The following is a 22192-nucleotide window of genomic DNA, read 5'->3' as shown; positions in this document are numbered from 1 at the left end:
CTGGAGGAGGGGCAGGTTTACAAGTTAGTTTTTCTTTCCTGTACAGTGAAGCTGTGCAAAACTTTGCTCTTTTTCCGCAGGAATTTCTGATTAGTTGTTGTGACACGTTCCCTGCAGTAAACAAGTGTTTTCATGTACGCTCCGTCCTCAGAACAGTGACGTTCGCTGCCAGTTCCAGGAGTTTCTGTCTCAGAGTGCTCATCACCTGGAGCAGCGTCCGTTCCCCGATGTGGTTCAGCTCGCTCTGTCTCAGCCTCACACCTCAGAGGTCTACAGGCAGGCCCGGCAGCAGGCGCTGAACCGGGCTAAAGGCGGGAAACTCTACTTTGATTTGATGTAGGAAAACAAGAACTTGACTCAAGATTTTGTGCATTTTTACTGTCTGAACTAGCATTTAAACCCTTGAAAGGTAATTATTACCAGGGCCAGTCTAACATTTTGTATCTCATTATTAATTTTTATTACAGAAATAAGAGGAGTGTAGAGAGTCTGTCTTATCTGGTGATCCATCCTCATCAGGGCTTCATCTACTCTGCCTGTTTCTCCCATGATGGAACAAAAGTCGCCTCTTGTGGAGCTAGCAAAACATTAAAGGTAATCATTGAGAGAGTCTATGCTTTAGGGTCCTAAAATACACTTTTAATAAAGCTTAAATTAGAAATATTTTGAAAAATACCTAAAATTGACATCTAAGATGGGTCCCAGCAGAACATTATTGTTAAATGTACAAAAAAATAAAAGCTTTTTTTAGACTCCTCTTCTTTTATGAAAACGGAGTTTTCAGCTAAAACAATGTTATTCAGTTAATTTCTGCCTTTTTCCATAACTGCTGCCACACCTTTGCGCTCAGGTGTTTAAAAGTACCTCAGGTGAGAAACTCGCAGAGATCCAGGCTCATGAGGAGGAAGTGCTCTGCTGTGCCTTTACCTATGACGACCGTCTCATAGCAACCTGCTCCAGCGACCGGAAAGTCAAGGTGAGCTCAGCAGACAAACAAAAACACATCAAATTCAATGTTTTTCCTATTTTTTTACTGTTTAAATTGTTTTGTATGTTTTAGGTGTGGAACGCAGAACAAGGCAAGCTGCTGAGAGCTTTTGCGGAGGAGCATGAGGAGCAGGTCAACCACTGTGAGTTTACCAACACAGCACGGCGCCTCCTTTTGGCCACCTGCTCTAATGACAGTTGCATGAATGTCAAGGTATGTTTACTGTACACAGGATTTTTTAAAATTACTATTATTTTTACTCTTTCTGGCATTAATTCATGTTTCCCATATTTCATTACCTTTTGTTTTGTAGCTTTGGAATCTAAACAAGCCTTCCTCCCAGAACACCATGTTTGGTCATTTTGAGCCAGTGAACCACTGCTGTTTCTCCCCCGATGATAGTTATTTGTCTACTTCCTGTAATGACGGTACTGTTAAGGTAAGCGCCGTTTGACTCGGCACTTTAGTTTAATACAAAAGATGCCAGGAGACGTTTAGGACGAGCTCTTCGAACGTTTCTGTGCATCCCTGCACGCATGCAGTTGTTTCAGGTCTCGTCTGCCAACGAGTGGAAGACAATCGACGTGAGGAGCATGTTTGCTGACGGCGAAGAGGTGATTGTCAAGTGCAGCACCTGGAGCCCTGACAGCAAACGTGTCATTTGTGCTGCCAGAAATGCAGTTTTGGTGAGAAACAGAAAATCTTGAACATAAAAGACTTGTTTTGATGTACTTTTGTTGTTACAGATTGAACTTTTGAACACTTCGTTTTTTTATTTTATTAAAGAAAGCAGGAAGGAGCTTAAACATTAGTCGTCTGTGTTTTGGTTATAAATGCGCTACATCTCCCAAATCAGAGTTTCTCTCCTTGTCCTGTAATCTGTCTTGTCTGTGTCCTCTATGTCTTCATTGTTTCTTTAGCTGTCAGGTTTATTGCTGTATAATGGTCTAAATGACATGTTATTTAATAAGCCATGAGGCGTGGGATTCCATAGGAAATATGAAATCCACCTTATGGATCTGTGAGTTATTTAAACCAGAAGATTGGAACTTTTAATGCAGGGATTAGATAACAGCTTCGCATTCACTCAGAGACAACAGAAGAGAGAGAGTCGAGTTTATAAGTTAAGAATTTTATTACTAACAAATGAAACTAGACTGACTTTAAACACTAAATGTATGGTGTAACTAATGTGGACGAGACGGTGAATGGATGACGTGTGATGTTGATCAGAACCAGCAAATCCGAAGAAGCGATTAGTTCAAATGGGAACTGAAGGTGTTGTCTTCACGTTAAGCTTTGGTTAGGAGATTCATAAACACATTCGACGCCATTTGCCGGTCTACCTACCCTTCAGGAAGTCCCCTTTAGATCAGGAATGTCGAGGTCCAGCTTGACCTTCTCTGGAACTGAGTCAGTAGGAAAAGCAGCGGTTGCCGACCAGACCAGTCTGTGAGATACTTCTGGGTCACGACAATTTGTTGGAGTCTGGTGAGACCCGAGCCTGGGTCTTGATGGTTCAGCTTTTATTCTGAAAGGAACTGTTGCAGCAGTTTGAACAGCAACAAATTTTCCAGAGTTACGGATGGCCACTCCGACACTTTCTCTGGAACGCTTTGAACTGGCGTTAGAGATAACGTGGGCATAGTTTTATACTTCGGATATTATGGTTTATGGTCAAAGTCATAGTACCTTTATATTCTGTAGGATTATAATAAAGTAATTAATATTTTGATTTCACTAATCGGTCACATGTTATTTATTGACTAACACTTGGTTGGATTATCTTTATTAAAATAAGAGTTCTTTGATTAATTAAAAGAAAAGAGTTCATTCTTCTGTTGAGCTTAAAATAAGCAGGTTAGAAGGAATGCATGATACCTTGAGAACGTATCTCATGCAGACTAGTCCTGTGCAGAGGAGGGGAAAAAACAGTCATTTCATTCTGTTACAGCTGAAACCAAACTCTTCTGTGTTTCCTGTGTGCTGCTGTTTCTTAGGTGTTTGATGTGGAGTCATCAGACATGCTGTTGGAGATTAGAACCAACCGTCTGAGCATGGTGCAGTACTGCCACGCCTGTCCTACCAGTAACCTGCTGGCCATCGCCTTCTCAAACTACGCCCTAGAGGTGAAACTCAAACTCAGACATGCATCTATAACCTTTTATTTAGAGTGATTCAAAGCAGAGGATAGACATGCAATCTAGGTCATGCCACATAAGATGTAATTGAGGTAATGCTTTAGTTTATAATAAACACCATCTGTGTCTTTAAGCTTTGGGATCTTGAGAACAGCAAGAAGAAAGCTGACTGCAGCGGCCACCTGAGTTGGGTTCAGCGCGTGCAGTTTTCTAACGACGGCTCGAAGCTGCTGTCCTGCTCAGACGACCAGACTGTCAGGGTATGAGGAAGTGTGCGTGTGCGCTCGTGCATGTGTGCATGCTCATATTGTAGCGGCTGGCAGAGATCCTGCCATTAAAGATCTTATTACATGCTCCTAAAATAGGATCAAACTTGTCTTATTATTCGCTAGCACGAGCTAACTAATTAGACTTTATTTCCCAGCTGTTTCATCTCAGTACCTCATTAGAAATACTGACGGGGGGTAAAAAAGAAACATCTGAATTGTATTTTTTGCTAATGAAAGCAAAATGTCTTAACTGTTTCTAGTTTTTGTTTGAAGTTATTATTGATAAAATAGCTCAAACTATATTTTTGAAATGCCTCTACTTAACTCATTCACTGCCAATGATGACTAAAGTCGTCATTTGCATTTTTTTACTGTGAGCATCGGAACGAGCCCCTGCGCTGAGAGAACAAACATCTCAGCCCTGAAGCCGATCTTCATCCGCATACGTCACAGTTCACATGATCAGGAAGCAACACATCCATGTGTTAGATCGTTTTGGGCTGTTCCTGTAAAAAAAGTGAGGCGCGAACCGGAAAAGCGTCTGCCGATCACAATTCGACAACAGATTATGAAAGAACAGATAACGCTCGAAACACGCGGCTTCTTCCTGATGTAAGAGGTGAGTCTCCTCTTTGTTTTGGTTGTTTTGGCGTCGACATCATCCTAGCGCGTAACGTTCTGTCACTCTTAAAAAAACAGTAAAACGGTGAGAAACGCTGGCAGCGAAGGCCGTTAGTGATCAGGAAACGGCTGGCAGTGAATGAGTTAAAGGTGTTGAACACTCATTTAATCACTACATTTGCAGTGGTCTCTAGTAGAAATTAATGCCTTGTAAGTCGCTCTCATGGGTGGGGGAAAACACACTGGTGCACCAATTCCAGGAACATGCAGTTACCCACATCACAGCTGGGCTTTAGAGGACAGGTTTTAGAGTCTTACTTCCTGATATTTGGACATCTCAGATTGGATAACAGCAATGCAACTCTACCACTGACTTGCAATATTGATGTTTTATCTCCACAAATAACACAAACCTGGAGGAGTTCTGCTGTGTGGTGGGGTTGCTAATGCTAACAGTTAGCTTCTTCTAGCTGAGACTGTCTCTGAGTGTTAAACGAGCCTGATAGTGGCTCTCTGTGAACATGATCAGAACCTTCTCTTATGTGAAAACTGACGACTTCAAAGCTGCACATTGTGAAGAAGACCATGTTCAATTACGCAGAAGTACCGGGATCTGCTTATGTTGGATGTTTACAAGGAACACACTGGTTCTGGTTAGACACAGTCCCTACTGGTACCTTTTTATGGACGCACTGTTGTTTTGACACATTGAGATACCGATTAAAACAGAAAAGGAAGTTCTGTTCAAACTTCTAAACACATACAGCTCCGATGAGCTGCCACAATCTGCAGGATCAAATCAAATAAATTATTTTTTCGTAGCCAAATTGTTGCACGTAGAATAAAACACAAAAACATTTCAAAGTGTGGATAATTGAAAAACCACTTTTAAAATCCTATTTCTGATTATATTCTGTCACAGTCGTACATGCATGCTGAACATGACACCTGTCTCCTGCATTAGCTTCTGATTTAAAAGTCTGATGGATCTATGTCACTCTGTCACCAAACGTTCATGGACTCACCCACCTAGACTCACAACGGGGAAGGTTGTTGTTGGTTTAGCGTCCAGGAAACTGTAGAGTTTAAATCAGAAATACAACTCAAGAAATATAAAGTTGTCTGTTATTGTAAATAATTGTATGTAACCTGTAAAATGAGCTAATTTTGTATTTGCTGGATTTCAGTACGCAAGAGATGCCATTAATCTAGTTTATACTAAAGACTGCAAATGTGTAGAAAAAAAAAGATTGAATTTGGTCTTTAAATAAGATATGGACCACTGAATCCCATGAAGATGATTTAGATCAGGGGTGTCAAACTCAAACTCACACGGGGCCGAAATGAAAATCAGGGACGAAGTCGAGGGCCAAACTTAATATTTTTTTGAAAAAGTGACGGCGAATTTGCACATTTTCTTTATCAACATATATCCAATTTTGAACCTTTAAATTTGGAAACAAACTTATTTTTGCATTAACACTGAATGTGGAATAACCAAATTACACACGAGCAAGCAGAGGTGGAAAGTAATTAATTACATTTACTCACGTTACTGTAATTGAGTAGCTTTTTTGTATATTTGTACTTTTTAAGTCGTTTTTAAAATCTGTACTTTTACTTTTACTTGAGTACATTCTTTAAAAAGAATTGTAATTCGCTACATTTTAAATCATACCGTTACTGAGTAAAAATAAATTGTAGGCTTAGTAAATTAAAAATATTACGTGTAGCAGCATCGGAACAGAAAGAGACACCTGCATGAGCACCGCGTCTAAACCGTGCGGAGGGTACACTTGATGATGAGGACAAACAGCCATTTTTACTGCAGTTTTGCTCAAAAACATCAGTTCAGTCCCTGTGATCTACTCGCTGTTTACCTCCTCTCTCCCTCCTCTCCTGTGGGTTGGAACTCGCACCTTCGCGCACCGGTGTGACGTCATCAGAATTCTGCTCGGTTCGGTAGCCGGACTCGGCTCCGTGCTTGAAATGTGTTTCGCTACCGCTCTGCGCTGAAGCGGCAAAATAACGTTTAGCGCTTATAACAAGCGGATTATCAGCGCTTTGCTCATAAAACAGAAGACCTGCAGGCCTCTGTGAGTTAAACCATCCTGATACTGTTCAGGTGTAAACATTGTGCTCCATCCCTGTGTTTGAACTCAGAAGATGCTCCTTGATGCCACAGATATGTGATGATTTAGCTTGTTTCTTTATTTTACTCCAGAATAAGAGATTCAATTATTACACAAGCAGTTCAGTGTAGTTAAATTAGTCATGATGTGTGTGTGTGTGTGTGTGTGTGTGTGTGTGTGTGTGTGTGTGTGTGTGTGTGTGTGTGTGTGTGTGTGTGTGTGTGTGTGTGTGTGTGTGTGTGTGTGTGTGTGTGTGTGTGTGTGTGTGTGTGTGTGTGTGTGTGTGTGTGTGTGTGTGTGTGTGTGTGTGTGTGTGTGTGTGTGTGTGTGTGTGTGTGTGTGTGTGTGTGTGTGTGTGTGTGCGCGTGCGCGCGCCAGACTTTCATTTAGGTTGTTATGTGACAGGTTAGAGCTCAGTCTCATGTTAGAGTTTTGTCATGAAAACATTGAGATACCTCACAGGCTGATGGCATCTAAAAATTAACTTTTTTTTCAAAATAAAGAATAATTTTAATCACAATTGAAACGTACAATCCTAGAAAAACCTCGTCCAATCAATGTGCACGTCCTGTTCTCACTGACTGGATAGAAATCCTTCCATCAAACTGTGTATGTGTCCGTGTGTGTGCGTGCACACACGAGCGTGTTGTGAACTGGTGTTGTGGTTTAGCACTGATGTGACCATTTTTACGCTGACAAAAATGTAACTGAGTAACTTTTACTTTGAGTACATTTTATTTACAGTACTTTTTACTTTTACTTGAGTAAAAATTTAGGCAAGTACTTTTACTTGTACTTGAGTAAAAAATTATCAAAGTACTGGTACTTAAGTAGGAAATTTTAGTACTCTTTCCACCTCTGCGAGCAAGTCATTTTTAAATAAAACACATCAGTGGTATTCATTACTTGTGGTATATTCAGCATTTTTTAAATCTATTCAGGATTTATGTTTTCTTGTTGTTTATTCATTTTTCTTATTTTTTTATTCTCCTTTTTTTCTCCTGTAATAAGTGTCATCGCAGCTGTGACATCTAGCTTTCCCCACTGAGGAACAATAAAGGGATTTTCTATTCTATTCATCTATCTGCAGCCTTTCCACTTCCTTTTTTATTGTAGGTTAAATCTTTTCTCACGGGCCAACAACAAAATAAAAATATAATTTAATCTTAAATGAAAATGCAACATCTCACCTGTTAACTTTCATGTTTTGGAGCAGAAAAAGAGAAACCAACATATTTAAAGCTCAGTTTGCTCCACTGGTTTACTGTGATGCTCACCTGTTCCAGCCAGATACCTGCATCGTGGGGTTGATCTGCGCTGAGGAGGACACTCCTGTTGTTTTGTTCATCTTCATCATAATAATGACATTAGATGACAACAGGTGCTCACATAGGTTTATGCTGATGAACATGTCTGAGCAGCTTGACCACGTTGTTGTGTGTCGGGGAGGAAAAATAAAAACGACAGCAGCCACAGAGTCATGCTTATTTTAGCGTGTCGCTGCTCGCTGGAGTTATATCAGCTGTCTGGAAGTTAGCTGGAAAACGTTCTGTTTCAGTTGTGAACACATTACTGAGCGGTTAAAATCTCCGTTTCTGAGCTTCAACGTCAGAAAATAGCTGAGTAAACTCGGAGCTGAGTGAGAGGAGTGTTTAGTTTGTCCGAGACAACGGAGCTGCAGACACCGGCAGCAGACGCTGGAAAAAACACAAAGGAGGGGGCGCTTCGGCTCCGCGCTAATGCCGCAAAGCATCATGGTAGTTGTAGTCTTTGTAGTTAAATCAGCCAGCGGGTCTGTTTAAACATATTTTTGATATTTATCTCACGGGCCACATAAAAATGCTCCGCTAGCGTTGAGTCTGACATGTGATTTAGAGGAGCACAGATCGATGGGAGAGCTCAGGTCCAAACTGCAGATCCAGCCTTGCTGAAAGACAGATGTTGGTTATTTTAACGAGTGAATTCTTTGCAAAAATGAGTTCTGCAGTCTGACTGGTACTTTTCTATAATGTTGATGATGTTTAAATCAATTTCTGACAACCAAGAGGTAACATGCTTTCATATTATTTTCTAGTCAAGCTTTGCTTTACTTGTTTTGTAGTTGTGGGAGACCCAGAAGGTCCACACATCTTCAGCCATTGGCTTGAAGAGAGATTCAGACGTTCTCTTCAATAATGAAGAAATCATTGTGTCGGCTGCAGACAACTGCAACAGACTGCAGGTGAGCAGCAGAGAAGGTTCCTTGTGTTAGTCTGGAGGACACTGGACTGTTTCCCGTTGAAGTGTCTAATAAGTTTATATAAGTTACAACATCATGAGTGTGTGTTGGTGTCAGGTGCGTGATGGGAGAACATCATCGGTGCTGTTCCAGTCAGAGGAGATGTTGTCCAGAATCAGGTGTACCTGCTTGTCCAGGCATCCCTCTGCTGTGGCGCTGGGCCAAGAGAGCGGTAGTGTGCAGGTAAGATTACACACACGCGCTCAGCTGCACCTTCACATCTCCAGTAAACATTTTTATGGTCCTAGTCGATCTCGCACCGAAAAATGCCACAGTTGCTCTCAACGGACTTACAGTAGATTTGACGCAGATAACCAAACTCTCGTTTACCTGTAGCAGGTCAAACACGGGTCTTTAAAGGTTGAATATGGAACACGAACACCAGAGTGACATCTAGTGTGTGGAGGTTGTAGTTGCAACAATAGAACACGGTTTCCAGCCATCGGGATACCAGGTATGCTGCCGATATGTGAATTGACCAGCCATCACCATGTCCATTTATGAATCATACTGGGTAAGGACTCATTTCTACTAAAACGTTTATTTTAGAACAATATTTAAAGTGGGAACATCGTCTGGGCTCAGAAGCAGCTGCTTGTCTTGCCAAGTCCGCCATTTTATGTTTATGTATTTAGCAGACGCTTTTGTCCAAAGCGACTTACAAGTGATAATCGGCATGTTGCCCTTGAGGCTAACAACAACAATAACAACAACAACTTGACATCAATCATGGAGAGGAGGGAACAAAGGAGTGGACAGTAGAGGGGGGGACGGGTGCAGGGAGGATGCTAGTTTAGAAGATGCTCTCTGAAAAGAGCAGGGTCTTCAGGAGTTTCTTGAAAATTGAAAAGGAAGCTCCTGTTCTGGTAGAGCTTGGAAGGTCATTCCACATTTGTGGAACGATGCATGAGAAGAGTCTGGATTGTCCTGAGCGTGGTGTAGGCACTGGTAGTGCCAGCCCCGCTGTGCTGAGCAGACTGGTTAACTAGTATTCAGCAACCTGCAATGGTGCCCTCTACTGGCTGGTGGATGTAAACATACACCCAGTGTAATCAAAATTAATATTAGATCATTTTTTTAATTAAGATATAGCCTTTAAAGGAAAAACTGTCCCCTCAACTAAGCGCCCCATGGAGTTTTTTTTAAATGGCTTTTTATTCAATAGTTCCATATTCAACCTTTAAGAACAAAAACTGTTCTGAGAAGAAAAAGGTAAAACATACTTTACTGTGAATGTGTGTGTGTGTACATGGGTGAATGACTGTGTTGTAAAGCACTTTGTGGGGGTTGTTGAACCCTAGAAGGCGCTATATAAATACAGGCCATTTTATTTATTCTTTCTTTAACAGCTGAATCTCAGGTTATTTTCCAAATTTATCCTTTCTCCATGTTTCCCTCTTGATGTTTCCTGATACTCCCAGTTTTCTTCATTCCTGCTCTTATTTGACATTCCTTACACCCTTCTCTCTTATTGTGTTTTCTTTCTTCCTTTGTTCTCTTTTTGCTGTTAATTTCTGAGATTCAGTCATGCTTTACTGCAGGTAATGTGTGACTGCAGATGCCCCAGTGTGTTGTATGTTAGGCCGTCTCAGTATTTTACAGTCCTATTATCAGCCACAGTCCCCTGAGACGGCAGCGCTGCGGCCAGGCCAGCATCCTGCAGCAGAAAGCAACTAATTAATTAAAAGATCCTGCAGCCCTAATGAATACAGGAGTTAATGCTTTTAATTACAGCTCTTCTCTCAATCCTGACCACAGAAATAAGGGATGCAAGGATTAATGGAACAGGAGCAAAGGTCATTTGATCTAGTGAACTCAAATGTCAAGAATTAGAGTGCAAAATAAAGAGGGAGAGTTTTTAACAAGTGCTCTTTTATTTTTTACCAGATTATCTAGATGCTTAAAGGTTTTGGTTCACTTATAAATTGTGTAACACCTGTTATTTTTGACACACGATCGGTCACTCTGAGTTGCGTATTCGTGCTGAACGTGAAAATGTCTTCAACCCCCATCGGGCAAACATTGAGCATTGTGTTATCTGTGGAGAAAACGCATCAGCGTTGCATTATTTTTAGCCGAGAACACAATCAAGGCAGCGGGAGAGTTGCATTGCTGTTAGCCATTAGGGGTCGAGATGTTTGCATGTCATGAATATTGATGAGTTAACTAACATGTACACACAGTACAAGTTGCTATGATATGTGACTGGACAATGGCCATTTTGGGGGCGAGGCTGGCGAAAGGTCAGTTATGGTGCGTTCACATCTGGGCCAGCACGGACCGGACTGGGTAGCTTTTAAAGTGTTCATATCTAGGTATCCTTGTATTTTTCCACGCTCAACTAGTCTGTTATTTGGCCCACATCCCAAGGAGGTCAGCTTCAGGCTGAACAGGTCCAACACACCCATTACCAACTGATTGGCCGGCTCAAATACACTCCTGCCGTTAGAGGGAGTCTCCGATTGGCGGAGAGAATCAAGCAGCGGGAGCTTCCCGCATGCACGATTCATTATCATTCTGGATACTGAGAAGTCAGCGTTGCCTCAGACTGAAGCTGCATCTCTCCTCATTGCAGGGAGGAGCGTACACACACACACACACACACACGCACACGCACACGCACACGCACACACACACACACACACACACACACACACACACACACACACACACACACACACACACACACACACACACACACACAGTGTGCTTGGTGATCTTCTCGTTCCTGGAAGTGTGTGTGTGAACAAAACCTACCGGTGCGGGACCCGGACCGATGCCACCCAGTCTGGTCCATGCTGGCCCAGATGTGAAAGCGCCAATAGTTCCTGAGCGCGGCCACTGCTGCAGCTCAATCTCTCCCCCTGAGCCTGAGATCAGTGGACTCAGTGGTCTCCTTTAGAAAACAGCTGAAACCTCACCTGTTCAAGCTGGCTTTGGTGTGACCTTCATCACCCTCGCCTTGTTCTGCTCTCCCTACCTATTCCACCTTCCTCAGGATCCACTGATTTCCCTCTTTCCTATTCACTCTCTCTCTTTCTTAATATTTTTTATCACAATTGTCTACTTTTGCTCATTTAAAATATATTTATAATCATTTTCTAAATTATTTTTTATATTTTACGTTTTTTGGTTTTGTGAAGCGCCTCGTGGTTTTTATCTTGAGAGGCGCTATAGAAAAGATCTTTTCTTCTTCTTCTTCACGGGTATGGGTCGGATTTGGAGAGGTAATTTCACCCTTGTGTGATGATGACTAATGGTACTTCAACTTTAAAATGTCCACGTCGCAAGTCAGTGCAAGAGTTGTGTTGCTGTTTTCCAGTCAGAGACGAGATATCCAAATATCATTACTCCATAAGTCATAAGACTCCAAATCCTGCCGTCCGAAGCTCAGCTGTGATTAGGGTCACTACTAGTTCCTGGAAATGGAACACCAGTATCGAATTTCAAGGCATTCATTCCTACTAGAGACCACTGCAAATGTGTTGATTAAATGAGTGAACCACACCTTTAAAGATAAACAGTTTTTAAAACATAAAGTTAAGATATCCTAGAATAGTTTCTGATTTGAGTCAGAATTTAGGACTAATTTAGTAAAAGTTCTTGCATCACTAAACAGGAACTCCGTTACATCACTTTGTGAACAAATCCGCCAAAAAAAATTAAACCTCAAATTCATATATTGGAGACAACAATGCAAAATACAAAAACAAAAACTGTACATAATATTTTAATTATTGTCTTTTCAGTAATGTCTTTTTCAGACTATCAGTGGTTTTTGTAGATGATTCATTTACAAAAAAAATTGGGGAAATGTCTGTTTTAGTTTACTTGTGAGGCACATAGTTCTGATTCTGGTTTAGATTATTATAACTGACCCCAGCCGTCTTTTTAACGTTTGTATTTGGCTTTAGGCTTGGATATGCTGTCCTCCCTGGTGCTGACATCAGGTGGCGTCATCTAACACTGTCTTAGCTCAGAGCTGCAGATTACTGCATTGCATCCATATTTGTTCCCCCTCACTTTGGCTTATTTATAATCAACATGCTAAGAGAAAATGAACAGTAATCTTGTGAAGGTTCTTTTTTGCTGCGGTCAAACTGGAGAGAAATTAACAGCCGAGAACAGAAAGTCACTCCCATGTTTCTGATAAATAAAAAGTGTGCCAGGTGCCAGGCACGACGGCTAGGCAGGTGCTGAGGACTGTTGGCTGCAGGATCCGTCGACTGCTGACCTCCTGCTGGGGGTCGGTGGTGGCGGTCGCTCAGAGCTCAGGCAGAGTGTGGGTATTGTATGCTAGAGATGACGCGGCGTTTGCATCTCAGAGCTTTCAAAATGTTTTAATTTAGGCTGTGGTTGAACCACCTAAAAAACTTTGCTGTGTGCTGAAGATATCTCATCATGCCTCTTTAGCAGCCATCAGCCCCTCTATTTATTAATTTATGTATTTTCCTTTTTGTTTCCTTGACTTTAAGGTAATTCAGTCATTGTGGTTTTGGCTTGTTTTCTGTTTTTACCTTCTTCATTAACCTGAAGTGTAAAACACACTGAGATGTTCCCACACAGCGTTTAAAACTTGTGTTCCAGCATGTGAAGCTTGACAAACATGGCTGCCTCGCCTTAAGGCTTCTTATGCTTTAACCGTTCAACCTCTCCGCCTCTTAGACTCTCACACTCACGCGTACCATGCTAAACGTTAGTTTGTCCCCCTTGATTTTCTTGAAATAATCTAACTAATCTTTTAATAATTTTTTACTTAATGTTATTATATTTAAGGATTTTTTAACTGCATGGTGAGAGGGCATCCAGCAGCGGTCTAGCCAGGAACATAGCTATCAATCCACCCTAAAATGTAACCTCCTTCGCATTAAATGTTTTTTTAACAACTCATTGGTGTTTTTTGTTCTAATGGTCATTAACCCTGCATGGTAAAATGCATTGTTGAATCATGACCTCTGACCTTAACCAAGCGAGGCCTGCAGAGCTTTAGACGTTGCTCTGTGTACTTTATTTCTTTAGAATGAGTCATTATGTGTTGCTTTTTGATATCTTTTCAATCAAAGATACTTTATTAATCCCAGAGGGAAATTAGAGTCTATTACAGTCTATGAAATTTACTGCTGAACTGAAACATTTTCTCTGGAGAGAGAAAAAGCAAAAACTTAATAAATCTGTAGTGGATGAAAGACTTTTAACTGCACTTCAAGTGTTTTTCCCTCACAGGAAAAGAACCTTCAACCCTCTCCAGATTTCTTTTCTAGTGGTTATTGTCCATAACTGTTCAAATATAACTATGTGCTACTGCTGCTTAGATTTTAATGTCATCCATATCTTAATAATCACATCCTACAAGGACCAGATGATGCCATCCACTTATTTGTTGGATGAATTTTCATCTTTCTTTGTTTTCATGATTTCACCGCGTTGCTGACTAACATGCTCGGACAACATGCATTAAACACATCTCACCTTTGAGGCTTTACTAGCAGTGATGATGTAATAAATGTGACTGTATTTGAAGAAATCCAACAGGACCAAGAAACCAGCCATGCTACCAGTGTGTCCTTGTTTAACCGGAGTTCATTTACAGCCTGCAGATGTCTCCAGGCCATAATGTTGCATGCAGCTGATTTAGTCAACATTTAATGTTTATAAACTTCCCTCTCAGGAAGTTGTTACTAAAAAAAGTCTCACCCAGAACGTCGTTCTCCTGCATTCATGTCTGTCATTTCTTGGCCAGACAGAACTATAATTACACTCAAAACTCTCTTTTCTTTTTTTCTATAAATGCCCAACTTCATCATCATCATTGTCATCGTCATGCTTATCCGAGTTGGCTCCAGCATGTCGGCCTTGAAGGCTAAAGATTTCAAACCTCTGTAGAATGGATACAGATGGATGCTCTGCCCCTCTCTCCCGTTCCTCACATGGACCTATGAACAATCCGCCCGGAGCTCGTACCATTACATCCAAGATGAGAGAAAGCTCACTTATTACTGACGCCACATGTTAATGCAAACACACATTTCACAGACACACACACACCTTCCCATGGTTTCAACGTGTCCCCCCTCCCTGATTCTTCTACCTTGGCAGAACCTTATGGACGTGCCGTGAAGTGGCTGCGTGTCCGTAATATTGATCCTGTTTACGTGTTTTTATTTGCTGTACATCTGCTCTTTAACGGGCTGTGCTGAAACGAGATTTTGTTCATTCAGATCATCATTATCACTATTGGTCCCCCCACCTTTACTTCATCTCAAATGTGTAGCGTATTCTACATTCTAGAATCAACACTGTTTGCTATCAATTGTTAGATTCTGAGAATGATCAAGCACATTAGCATATGAGCCTATATCATGTATAAATATCCAGGATACTTATATAATCGATAGAAGTTCATACACCGACCTGCTTGGTCTATATTTAATCCAAAGATTAATGTTTAATTTAAGATAATTAAATTTAATAGCAAAAGTTTATTTTTGAATTTGAAGTTAGGAATCTTTGCTTTTTCAATAACCAGAAATATTTATACCTTTCTGTGTTTCATTTCAAAGATGAGGCAGAGTTTAAAAATGAAGAATTTATTACTAACAATTTTAAACTTGACAATTTGAAATGACAATTTAAAGGACAATTAAAAATGACAATTCTTGGTTGACAATTTACCAGCTTTGATATTAAAACTTGGTATCAAAAGCTTTACCTGTGTCTGGATGGAAAGCTAAAATGAAATGAGCTTGTATGCATGAATGGATTCTCAGAAGGTTTCTGTCAGAGAGAGGAACTCAACCTGGGTGAAATTCTGGTTTTGCAGCTAACTCGGTTGTTAATTATAGAAACAGCATCAAACACAATCTGTGTGCTACCTCACCCAGCAAGAAGACCCTCTGTGTGGATCCGGAGGTCAAGGAGGATGTTGTCAGCCTCAGGGTACTCGGTCCGGTAGAGAAGACGCGAGAAGAACCGATCCTCTGGTCCAGAGATGTCGCAGGGTACACAGTGTCGAGCGTTTGGCTTAACTCCGAAGGAGTTTTGCGTCTTACTTAAAAATCAATAACTCTGAAGGAGTTTTGCGTCAGCTGGTTATCGTGCGTTTATTCAAAGCTATTCTATCTGCGTGACAGAACAGCAGGTGGAGGTTCAGGGCGGCCGTTCCCTTATCCTCAGGATGGTGGTTGGTTCACGAACTGAACTTTTGCTGCTGGAAATTTAGTTTTAACAAACCCCTCAGAACACGCCCACTCAGAGCAAGAAAGCTTTGGTCATTAGTCAAAGACATGTGATGGCAGTTTACTTTTACCCTGGATACCCTCTGTGTTGGATGGATAAAGTGGAAGATGACTTTCTGGTTATTATACCCAAAGCATAATAAGTCATTTCAGTAATTAAAATACATTTATAGTGAACCAAGAGATTATTTATGATGATTATAATAAACAGTACTAAAGTCAGAGTTTATTAAAATTATTATTGAAATTATTATTGTGATCTTGAAGTGTTCTTCAATCTGGGACGGAACAGCAGCAGATAAGATGATTTTCAGCAGACATCATGGCTCCTCGCTTGTTTAATCTGTGGGGCAAAGTTACAGTCGACCCAGCTGGGAAAATGTGACCTTTGTCACAAATTAGAGGACCTTCGTGACGCTACAAATGTTTTATTAAACTTATCTCCGCGAGCTTTACAAACACGTCCACCTCGTTTTGCTTCTTGTTTACTTGAGTCTCGCTGATCTTTTTTCTTTTGTTTTGTCCTTCCAGGTGCTGGACGTACCTTCTGGGAAGCATTTGGCCACTCTGCAGGGCCACACCAAGACTGTGCTCCATTGTCGTTTCAGCCTGAACGGCCAAACGCTCATCACATCCTCCGAGGACACCACCATTAGGGTAGACTTCTCCTTTCTCCTTATAACTCGTGCTTGTTTCTGCTTGGTTGTTCCCTTTCCTTCTCATTCATCACTCTGCCCCTCATCCATCTTTCACCTTCCTTTCCTCCCCATTTAATGGCATTTTTATTCAACTCCTCCCCTGCCTGGCTTCACATTTTTCTTCCTCTGGTATTGATTAATCTTCTTCCTCCAATCCGATCCCTCACCTTGAATAAAAATCCCAGCTGTGGGGAACCACTCATCCTCAGTGTTTTGGGTCTCCAGTGCCTTCACCTTCCCCTACCTGTTGAACTCACCCTAATTCCCTGTCGGCTTCTTCACCTCTCCATCCTTCATCCCTTTCTTCTGTCTACTCTTTTTTTTCTCCTTGCTCCACCTCTAGCTTCTCTACTCTCAGTAGCTCTTCATCTGCCTCCTGCTCCCGTGTTGACCACATGCAACTGTTTGTGTTAGAATTTGTGTGTGTGCGTGCATAGGGCCGTTACGCTCCGTCAACATTCAGCGTTCATGCTCTGCTGCTCATTTTCCTTCTCCTCTGCTCCCCTTCTCGTCTCTTTCTTCTCCTTCTTCTTCATCTCTTCTTTTGCCCACAGACCTGTCCACTGCAGCACTTCCTTCGCTCCCCGACAGCAAAAGCACCTCATTCTGTATTCATGCTGCTGCTGCTGCCTGCAGCATCACTCCTAGAGCATCCTTCTCATTTAGAAAATACTCATGCTGCCTGACATGTGCTTGCTAGGAAATGGAAATGTTAATTCAAACACAGAGGGAACGTTTGTTGGTGAAAAGGTTTAACCTTCAGACACGAGGCTGGAGAAAAACGACAACACGGTGCATAAGTCCACGATTGATGGATGATTTGGGCATTTATCTATGTAACGTACCAAAAGGGTCAATTTTCACCTACATAGTGGCCACTTTCTATTTGGCCTTCCAAACCCAGAAGGTTCTGCAGTGCTTGTTTACATACCATGAAGACAAAACATTCAAACATTCTCACCCAAGGTTCTTGCACTCACTATGTGAATGCCAGACGTCAACATTCTTCACTCTGAATAAGGGAAGACTCCATGATTTTACAACTCATGAGCTCACAATATTCATGTGTGATGAATGAACAAGATGTTTACATGAAATGTTTGAATAATCTGTGCTTAAATCAATGAATTTAAAATGAATATTGTTCTTACAATGATCCATTTATATCACAAATCAGTATGTGTTTGATTTAACAAGTTAATCATTGTTTACACTCCTACACCTCACATAAGGTTAAAGATTCTTGTTCAGTGTTAAGAATCTTGTATCTGAACGAGGTCGTGGCTTTCTGAGGGATGTTGGTAAATACTCAGAAATGTGTCAAATTCTGATTGGCCAAACTTGGCCAGAAATCATAACTAAGTAGTTTAATAAAACAAGACTTACTTCCTGATTAATTCGGTTTCTCGCTGACCCTCGAACCAGCCAATTCGGGAAAGAAGCCTTTTTGAAACCATCTTCTCCTTTGACCTCCTGTCAAAGCCTCTCTGCAACGCTGCGGCTGATACCAGACAACCGGCTCTCTAAGAGCCAAGCAAACATCAACCTTAGACGCAAATAAGCATTCCAGCTTTCGGCCTTCACCATGAGGGATCTCAGACTGGACATGTCCTATCGGAACTGTCTACGGGTTCCTGATATCAGAGGTTCACTCCACTGGCAGTAACCATCGACCCCCGGATTGAACGAGAACCTCCGCACCAAGGGTGCGTAGACTTGGCACGGCAGATTGCGTCTGATGCTGTTTTTAATAAACAACTCCCTAGTTTAAAACAAACAACAAATTCTTTTACCCCCAGATTTCACATTTTCTCTCAGATACAAAGAACAGTTGCTACAACATCTAGCTTCCATCACAACACCTCACATCTGCCACATCACATCTTGTCATATATCATTAGTTTAGGAAAAAGAATTAAATTCATTTTATATACTACATGCTGACTCTGTCTGAATTAATACGGTGTGTGTTTATTGTCCCTAAAGAAGTAAAGAACCCTATAATCTTCTGATTAATTCAAAGATCAATCAGATTGATATTTCATATTTATATGGAAAATCACATCTTATCGGTCATAATTAATATGTAATAATTGCTACATCTACCTCATCTGGATTAACCCTTTATGCTCCCAGCCTGTGTTCTGAACATCCAAAATACTTAAGAAACAAAAATTCTAAAACATTATTTATTTATTTGTTTGTTTGTTTATTTATAAAAAAATAAAATGTAAGAACATATATGACTCAAACACAGGTTACTTGCTTGTGTATACACACGAGTTCTTAGAATTACTTATTATGAACAAAGTACAAAAAACACACAAAAGTTGCATTATAGTTACCTTAAATTAAAACAAAAGCCAAACTACACCAAAAACACATTTACAGAGTTAAAGATGGACAATAATGAAGAAAAACATAAAGTCCTGAGAATCTAATCCTGACAAAGCTGCATTTCAGCTCTCAGATGAGTAATTATTACTGTTGATGCAGGCGAATTTGCACTATTTAATGTTTTAGACAGTTACTTGTTCAAACATTAAGTTTGTTGTGAAAAGGGTCAACATGCGAGAACACACAGTCAAAAAATCAGATATTTTCGTCATCACTCTTGCTCCGATACTCAGTCTTTTAAGGTGATTTGGTAGACTTTAAAAAATAATGACCAAAAGGCTAAATAGGTTATTTTAAATTTTGCACATAAACATCAATTTGTAGTCTAAGAATTAGGTCCAGGCGTTCTCAGCAGTTGGTTCTGACGTGTCCTCGTGACTGAAAATGATCTGTGGTGGCTATGAGTGTGGGTCCACAGGAGGCAGAAAGCTCTGCAGAACTGTTACAGAAATGCCCACGACAGATTTACAACATGCTGAGAATTCCAGAAGCGTCCCACTTTCAATCTTACCTCTTTTATGTTAATATTGATGTAATAAAACTCTTTTGACCTCATCAGATTATATATTAAAAAAAAGGTCTTAACCTGGATTTAAAAATTAAGTTATATGAAACTGGGTCACACAGCAGAACAATAATCCTAAACTCAGCAGCAAATCTGCAGCAGAACGGCTGAGAAAGCGTATATTAAAGCTGCTGCAGCACCAATGTCAGATCTTAACCTGATGGAAGCAGGTTAGTAGGACCTTCTGAGAGCTGTTCACAAACGATAATCCAAATCCAGCCAAATGAGAGGCTGACAAGTTCACAAATAAACATAGGATTTACCTCGGAACATATTCTATCCTGTCTTGTTGCTCATCAGAGGAACTTTTTTAATCAATATGTATCTTGAGTTTAAAGGAATTTGAAACAGGACTTAAAAACATTTTAACATTTTAAATAACATTATAATTAAATAATAAATAATAATGGGCTGCCACCTTACCGTGGTGGAGGGGTTTGAGTGTCCCAATGATCCTAGGAGCCAAGTTGCCTGAGGCTTTATGCCTCTGGTAGGGTCACCCATGACAAACAGGTCCTAGGTGAGGATCAGACAAAGAGCAGCCCGAAGACCTCTTATGATGAATTATATAAATGGAAACCGTGTTCCCTCACCTGGACGTGGGTCACTGTGGCCCCCCTCTGGAGCCAGGCCTGGAGGTGGGGCTCGTTGGCGAGCACCTGGTGGCCGGGCTTTCGTCCATGGAGCCCGGCCGGGCACACCCCGAAGAGGAAACGTGGGTCCCCCTTCCCATGGGCTCACCACTTGTGGGAGGGGCCAAAGGGGTCGGGTGCAGTGTGTGACGGGTGGTAGTCGAGGGCAGGGACCTTGACGGTCTGATCCTTGGCTACGGAAGCTGGCTCTTGGCACATGGAATGTCACCTCTCTAGTGGGGAAGGAGAATGAGTTGGTGTATGAGGTTGAGAGTTTCCGACTAGATATACACATTGCTCTGGCTCCGGAACCAGTTTCCTTGAGAGGGGTTGGACTTTCTACCCCTCTGGAGTTGCTCCCACTGAGAGGCACCGAGCAGGGGTGGGCATACTAGTTGCCCCCCATTTTGGTGCCTGTATGTTGGGGTTTACCCTGGTAAATGAAAGGGTAACCATCCTACGCCTACGTGTGGGGAGACAAGCTCTGACTGTGGGTTGTGCTTATGCACCAAACTACAGTTCAGACTACCCAACCGTTTTTGAGAACTTGGAGGGGGTGCTGGAGAGCACTCCTTCCAGTGACTCCCTCGTTCTGCTGGGGGACTTTAACGCTCACATGGGCAGCGACAGTGAGACTTGGAGAGGTGTGGTTGGGAGGAACGCCCCCCCGATCTGAATTCGAGTGGTGGTTTGTTATTGGACTTCCATGCTAGTCATGGATTGTCCATAATGAAGCCCATGTTCAGACATAAAGGTGTCCATATGTGCTCTTGGCACCAGGATACCTTAGACCACAGCTCGATGATGGACTTTGATGTTGTTTCATCCGGCCTGCAGCCGCATGTCTTGGACACTCGGGTGAAGAGAGGGGCGGAGCTGTCAACTGACCACTACCTGGTGGTGAGTTGGCTCAGATGGTGGGGGAGGATGCCGGTCAGACCAGGTAGGCCGAAACGTATTGCGAGGGTCTGCTGGGAACATCTGGCAGAGTCTCCTGTCAGAAGGAGCTTCAATTCCAACCTCCGACAGAACTTCCAAAATGTTCTGTGGGAGGCAGGTGACATTGTGTCTGAATGGACCCTGTTCCGTGCCTCCATTGTTGAGGCGGCCGACCGGAGCTGTGGTCGCAGGATCGTTGGTTTCTGTCGTGGTGGCAACCCCTGAACTCGCTGGTGGACACAGGCAGTTAGGGATGCTGTCAAGCTGAAGAAAGAGTCCTTTCAGAACTTTTTGGCCTGTGGGACTCCAGAGGCAGCTGATGGGTACCGACAGTCCAAGTGGAATGTGGCTCGGGTGGTCGCCGAGGCAAAAACCCAGGCTTGGGAGGAGTTCGGTGAGACCATGGAGCAAGACTTCCGTACGGCTTCAAGGAGATTCTGGTCCACCATCCGGCGCTTCAGGTGGGAAAGCGGTGCGCTACCAACACTATTTATAGTGGGGATGGTGTGCTGCTGACCTCTACTCAGGATGTTGTGGATCGGTGGGCAGAATACTTCAAAGACCTCCTCAGTCCCACCGACATGACTTCCAGTGAGGAAGCAGAGTCTGCGGACTTTGAGTTGGGCTCTCAAATCTCTGGTGCTGAGGTCACTGAGGTGGTTAAAAAGCTCCTCTATGGCAAGGCTCCAGGGGTGGATGAGATCCGCCCGGAGTTCCTTAAGGCTCTGGATATTGTGGGGCTGTGTTGGCTGACGCAGCTCTGCAAATCACGTGGACATCGGGGGCAGTCCCACTGGACTGGTAGACCGGGGTGGTTGTTCCCTTATTTAAAAAGGGGTGCTTAGGGTGTGTTCCAACTACAGGGGATCACACTCCTGACTGAGCCTTCCTGGTAAGGTCTATTCAGGGGTTCTGGAGAGGAGGGTCCATCGGATTGTTGAACCTCAGATTCAGGAGGAGCAATGTGATTTTCGTCCTGGCCGTGGAACACTGGACCAGCTCTATACCCTTAGGGGGGGTCCTGGAGGGTGCGTAGGAATTTGCCCAACCAGTCTACATCTGTTTTGTGGATTTGGAGAAGGCGTTTGACCGCGTCCCTTGGAGGGCCCTTTGGGGGGTACTCCGGGAGTATGGGGTACCAGGCCCTCTGATACGGGCTGTTGGGTCCCTGTATGACCGGTGTCAGAGCTTGGTCTGCATTGCCGGCAGTAAGTCGGGCTCATTCCCAGTGAGAGTCGGACTCCGCCAAGGCTGCCCTTTGTCACCGATTCTGTTCATAACCTTTATGGACAGGATT

General features: G+C 42.3%; 1 protein-coding gene across 2 annotated transcripts in view; it reads left to right on the top strand.

The window, feature by feature from the left end:
* apaf1 (apoptotic peptidase activating factor 1) overlaps window positions 1-22192 on the top strand; it is a 76224-nt gene that overhangs the window by 20384 nt on the left and 33648 nt on the right. The window contains exons 12-23 of one of the 2 annotated variants that reach the window (XM_054739749.2): window positions 152-336; window positions 468-594; window positions 851-976; window positions 1061-1201; window positions 1302-1427; window positions 1531-1674; window positions 2989-3117; window positions 3264-3389; window positions 8253-8372; window positions 8487-8612; window positions 12599-12715; window positions 16196-16321. In XM_054739749.2, the coding sequence (XP_054595724.2) occupies window positions 152-336; window positions 468-594; window positions 851-976; window positions 1061-1201; window positions 1302-1427; window positions 1531-1674; window positions 2989-3117; window positions 3264-3389; window positions 8253-8372; window positions 8487-8612; window positions 12599-12715; window positions 16196-16321 (1593 nt within the window). The remainder of the gene's footprint in view (window positions 1-151; window positions 337-467; window positions 595-850; window positions 977-1060; window positions 1202-1301; window positions 1428-1530; window positions 1675-2988; window positions 3118-3263; window positions 3390-8252; window positions 8373-8486; window positions 8613-12598; window positions 12716-16195; window positions 16322-22192) is intronic. The other variant, XM_054739747.2, reaches the window with a different exon arrangement.

The sequence above is a fragment of the Nothobranchius furzeri genome, chromosome 1 (genome assembly GCF_043380555.1).
Source record: "Nothobranchius furzeri strain GRZ-AD chromosome 1, NfurGRZ-RIMD1, whole genome shotgun sequence".
In the NCBI taxonomy this organism is placed as follows: domain Eukaryota; kingdom Metazoa; phylum Chordata; class Actinopteri; order Cyprinodontiformes; family Nothobranchiidae; genus Nothobranchius; species Nothobranchius furzeri.
Note: the sequence above shows the minus strand (reverse complement) of the source record. Positions and strands in the feature narration are given on the sequence as shown.